This window comes from Rhagoletis zephyria, unplaced genomic scaffold, assembly GCF_001687245.7.
Source record: "Rhagoletis zephyria isolate East Lansing unplaced genomic scaffold, Rhagoletis_zephyria_1.1 Rzeph_scaffold_02897, whole genome shotgun sequence".
Lineage (NCBI taxonomy): Eukaryota > Metazoa > Arthropoda > Insecta > Diptera > Tephritidae > Rhagoletis > Rhagoletis zephyria.
Genome location: NW_016159981.1, coordinates 64943 through 70659, shown reverse-complemented (window position 1 = coordinate 70659; position 5717 = coordinate 64943). Strand labels below are relative to the sequence as shown.

At 35.0% G+C, this 5717-nt stretch overlaps 1 protein-coding gene across 1 annotated transcript; it reads left to right on the top strand.

Moving 5' to 3' along the window:
* Nucleotides 1-754: 754 nt before the first annotated feature.
* Nucleotides 755-1142, top strand: LOC108367978 (uncharacterized). The gene is made up of 2 exons (XM_017622700.1): nt 755-998; nt 1054-1142. Exons 1-2 carry the CDS (start codon nt 755-757, stop codon nt 1140-1142), a joined length of 333 nt encoding a protein of 110 aa, XP_017478189.1.
* The last annotated feature ends 4575 nt before the right edge of the window (nt 1143-5717 follow it).

The window sequence follows — 5717 nt, the reverse complement described above, 5'->3', positions numbered from 1 at the left end:
TTTGGAGTCATAAATGAGTCTTTAAGGAGTCCTATTTCGGAGCCATTACGCTCATAACACTATGCGACAGTCAAAATCGGGATGGGATGAAACCAACGGGAAATGTTATATCGGTCAAAAACAAGTTATACTTGGGCCGGCGTTTCGCTGGGTCACGTCTAGGAATCGAGATATATCGATTTGAAGTTGGTAACTATCATATAGGGGAAATTGTTACCTTTGGTGGTTTTTTTTTTGACATAACTCGAGAACCACTAGTCCGATTTTGCTCAAACAAATAAAAAAAAAAATAAAAATTACAATTCCTTTAATCTGTTAATATAACGTTTTTCTATATACTCAACGGTTTTGCCGGTAAAAATAAATGTATGAAGAGAAAAAAATTATTTTTGCCTAAAAATTAAAATTTTTTTTTTTAATTCATAAAAAATCTGAAACGGAAAAAAGGGTCACGTAAAGTCACACAACCTATGAACAAAATGAGACATACATCATGAAAATCAATGTCCCTCAAAATTCACTTCTTGCATCACCATCTCGAATACTTCAGCAAGCAGCTAGCCTCAGAGTCGGATGAACATGGCGAGCGCTTCCATCAAGTGGCAATGCCAATGGAAACGCGATATAAAGGCAAAAGGCTCGATTCGCTGGTGGCTGAAATTTGTTGGTGGTCGCAAAAGACGTACGATCCTGACAATGAAGATGAAGAAAAAGAATATACAATGGGAGTTTCCTCCGAGGGTAAGTCACAAAAATGAAGTTAACTGANAAAATTCACTTCTTGCATCACCATCTCGAATACTTCAGCAAGCAGCTAGCCTCAGAGTCGGATGAACATGGCGAGCGCTTCCATCAAGTGGCAATGCCAATGGAAACGCGATATAAAGGCAAAAGGCTCGATTCGCTGGTGGCTGAAATTTGTTGGTGGTCGCAAAAGACGTACGATCCCGACAATGAAGATGAAGAAGAAGAATATACAATGGGAGTTTCCTCCGAGGGTAAGTCACAAAAATGAAGTTAACTGACTGATTAAAAACAATTGATTTTTTCCAGATGAAGACAGATCCTCATCCGATACAGACTCTGAACAAGTGGGCGAACCACCACGCATGAAAGTAAAGGGCGCAAACAAACGAAAATAAGTTTTGCATTCATCGATTTTTATAACCTATGTATCTATGTAATAACCTAATAATTACCTGTAATAATTTTTAATTTTGCGTGTTAATAATAAATAATATATAATATATATTATCCAAATTCATTGAAACATAAAATCAATATTCTTGTCAAAATGAGATACCTTCACTTAATTGTGAATAAAAGCGAAACGCGTCCATCGATTTTCATGATCTATGTCTCATTTTGCTTAAAGGTTATGTGACTTTGCGTGAAAGTAATACGACTTGCCTTTTTTCCGTTTTGGATTTTTTATGAATTTAAAAAATAAAAAAATTTAATATTTTAGGCAAAAAATATTTTTTTTTTTCATACATTTATTTTTACCGGCAAAACTGTTGATTATATAGAAAAACGTTATATGAACAGATTAAAGCAATTATAATTTTTAATTTTTTTTTTAATTTTTTTAAGCAAAATCGGACTAGTGGTTCTCGAATTAAGTCAAAAAAAAGACCACCAGAGGTGACAATTTCGCCTATATGATAGTTACTAACTTCAAATCGATATATCTCGATTCCTAGACGTGACCCAGCGAAACGCCGGGACACGTATAACTTCTTTTTTACCGATATAACTTTCCCCGGTAGTTTGAACCCTTCCCGATCACTGACCCCTACCATTTGTCTCACAGTGTAATGAGCTCATTTAAGAGTCCGATATGAGGGTGTTTCCCATCCTTCGAAGGTCCGACTTATATGAGCTTAAATTCATACATCAAATGAGCCTCAATATCAGTCTTATTGGACTCTTATTGGCCTCATATACGGCTCATGCTGGACTCTTTTAAAACAATTTTTGGCCTCATATACATACATATGAATAATTTCAGACTCTTTTTGAAGCTCTTATCGGCCTCATAAATTGCTACATTCGGACTCTTATTTTAGGTTGTTCTTTGAGTCTTATTGAACGCACTATATTTACAAAGGCATTCAGCAAAAATTCCTTTCAAATAACATACATACATACTTACGTGCATATATACATTCCAACATGCATTCAATAGCAGCAGCTGCAGCTAAATTTTGTTCATTTTTTTCTAATTATTTTCAATTTCTGTATAAACAAGTTTAGATATAAATTGCAAATCTTTGTTGTTTTTACACAAGGTACTGGCTCATAACTTGGATCATATATGAATCCTAAAAGATTCATATAAGAGTAAACAATTTTTTGTTTTTGAAACTCATATTTCTTAGCTACCTAGGACTCCTTTCGGACTCATATATTCTGAACGCTCAGAATATATTTGAGGGGATGTATCGAATACAAAACATTTACATACATACATACATATTAGGAATGTTAATCCCGGGATCCCGGACTTTTTAAGGTCTCTTTAAGGTACTTGAGAAGAATCCCGGGATTTTCGGAATTTGTAATTTGCACTGATGGCAATACTAGAAACTCCTTTTCTTGACCAGTATTGGCTATATTTCTTTTTTTATTTAATAATTAATATTTTTTTTTATAAATATCTAGCTCATTATACATATAACACCGAGCGATAGCAAATTTTAAACGCAAATATCAATATATTCGCGAAAACATGAGCCAAATATAGTAAAATTGCGTTTATGTATTTCACTCTGACGTCAGTAATTCAAAAATGATTTAAAAAATTCGGCGAAATGTGCTTAGAGAAGAAGTATGGGTATAAAATTAATTAGGAAATCCTGTAGAATTTAAACAGATTCAAGTTTCTAGTGCAGAAGGGCTGGTAAGTATTGAAAATGTCATTTTAAAATTTTATCCTTGAAATTTCGCAATATTTGTTTTTGAAAAAATTATATGTTAAACTCGATAACATCCTCGAATTTCGTTCTTCTAACTTTTTCAGCTTAAAAATTACCTATTTGTCCTTGTGAATCCAAAAAGTTTTAATTTTTTAAATTCTAAAGAAATGTTCTATTGCATTTTTACCCATATTTTTATTCTACATTGCATTGAATTTTTTAATACTTTTTGGAATTAATCATATCTTTGAAATTACAAAGTCCATCAAAATAAATCCTGCGATCAGAGAGAACAAATAAAAACGCCACTTTAAATAAAAAAGTAGGTTTCAAACCCATTTACATATTTATTATTTATTTCATGGTAGGAGAGCTTCTCAAACAATATAGAAGCCATTTTTTCGATTCAAGTTGTTGAAAAGTAATGAATATCTAAATCCGGGAACTAATCCCGGGATACCGGGATTGTGACAACGCCATCCCGAAAATCCCGGGATCGGAAAAAATTAACATCCTTATTACATTTATGTAGTTTGTACATTTTAAAATAAGCAAGAAATAAATAAATGCAGGTACAGGCTTATGCACAGAGATGAAAAACAACGAATTATATATATACATGTTATGTACCAATAAGTTTAATTTCTTAAAAGTAAATTTAAATCAATTAATCACACATGCGAATCTTTAGCAACTGACCACACATAGTGCGGGTCATTTTTGTTCACAAGTTCCTTGCATATTATTATGCTATTGATAAGCTTATTTCTTAGTTTAGTTTTTATCAAAGAAAGCGCTGAAAATTTGCGTTCTGCAGCCGCAGAGCTATGTAGTAATGAAAATATATTAAAAAAAATCGGGAGGTGCATGAAGCAATTTTCATTCATTCCATTTTTAATAGAATAAACTCTTTCCCAAAACGTATCAATATTCAGATCGGTGGAAATATCAAGCTCACTTAGCCTCAGTAAGTTCCTCTACGTGGTTCTTATATCAGGATCGCAAACTATGAGATGGGAAACTTTTACAAAAGAGGTAAAATTGGTAAATCTTTAAAAACCAAATTAGCTGATGTAATTATTTGTAAAAGCTTTATATCTTCGCACTTGAAATCAAATCTTCAACTATTTGGCTCAAAATCTTTATGTAAAACTTTAATATATAGGCTTTAACTACAAGAATTTCAGAACTTCTCATGACAAAAATGTCAGATATTTCGTTCCAACAAAAATGTCAGATATTTTAATATGATTATTTTCATTTTTAAAATCAATATTAATATTATTACTGATCACATATGTTTGAATAAAGTTAAGTTAACTCTTTGTTAAGATTGTTAATTATGGGCAAGATTTGCGATAGAAATAAAAAATAGCATTTGGTTTTGCAACACATTCCTTCTACCAGGTCTGCAGATCGCATACCGTTTACTTCACAAAAGCAGGAAATAAAATAAAGTTTCAAACTATCCCTTTGCTCAACTATTCTTAACACAACGCCTTCTAGCGAAAGCCATCGTGTTTGAGATATGCCCAAGATTTTGTGGGGTTTTACCGAACACTAGTCCTGAAATTCCATCAGTGCGTGTATCCTCTTTGAACTGTGGGAAAAGAAACTATATTTGTTGTGGCAGTGTCTCAATGCTTTTCGGCAATTTTTACAAGCGTAGCTTGAGCAAAGGTAAAGTGAGTGACATGTGTACTTTATATAAAATAAATCGGTTTCTGCACTCAATAATGTTTTCAGCCCGCCTAAGTCTCCAGCCATAACATTGGTCCATCAGTGGCCAAACCAATTAGGTTTCTTATTTTTAATGGCAGGATTGGCAAATGTTCAAAGGGCAAATATTTATATGCAAAATGATGTTTGAAATATATATTTTTATAATTAAGAATTTAAAAACTTAATCAAACTTCTTCTTCTTTATTGGCGCTGTAAACGCCTAAGCGATTTTGGCTGAGTCCAAAGCAGCACGCCAGTCATATCTCTTCTGTGCTAACTGACGCCAGCTGGAAATGCCAGGTGAAGCCAAGTCCTTCTCCACCTGGTCTTTCCAACGCAGAGAAGGCCTTTCCCTTCCTCTGTTACCAGCATCGCGGCCCGCGTTGAATATTTTCAGAGCAGGAGCGTTTCTGTCCATTCGAACGACATGGCCAAGCCAGCGGAGCCGCTGAAACTTAATTCGCTGCACTATGTGTGTATCGTTGTAAAGCTCATACAGCTCATCGTTAAATCGTCTGCGATATTCGCCATCACCAACGCGTAAAGGTCCGTAAATCTTTCGCAGAATCTTTCTCTTGAAAAGTCCAAGAGCCGCCTCATCAGATGCTGTCATTGTCCATGCCTCCGCACCATACACCAGCACAGGCATGATGAGTGACTTATAGAGTGTGATCTTTGTACGACGAGAGACGACTTTACTTCTCCATTGCCTACTCAGCCCAAAGTAGCACTTGTTGGCAAGAGTGATTTCCGTTGGATTTCAAGGCTGACATTATTATTGGTGTTAATGCTGGTTCCCAAATAAACGAAGTCGTCTACTTTTTCAAACTTGTAACTGTCAACAGTGACGTGGGTGCCAAGACGCGTATGCTCTGACTGTTTGTGTGCTGACAGGAGATACTTCGTTTTGTCCTCGTTCACCACCAGACCCATTCGCTTTGCTTCTCTATCCAATCCCGAGAAGGCAGAACAGACGTAGCCCTTGTTTTTACCGATAATATCGATGTCGTCGGCATACGCCAGCAATTGTACGCTCTTGTAAAGTATTGTGCCTGAGCGGTTCAGTTCCGCGGCTCC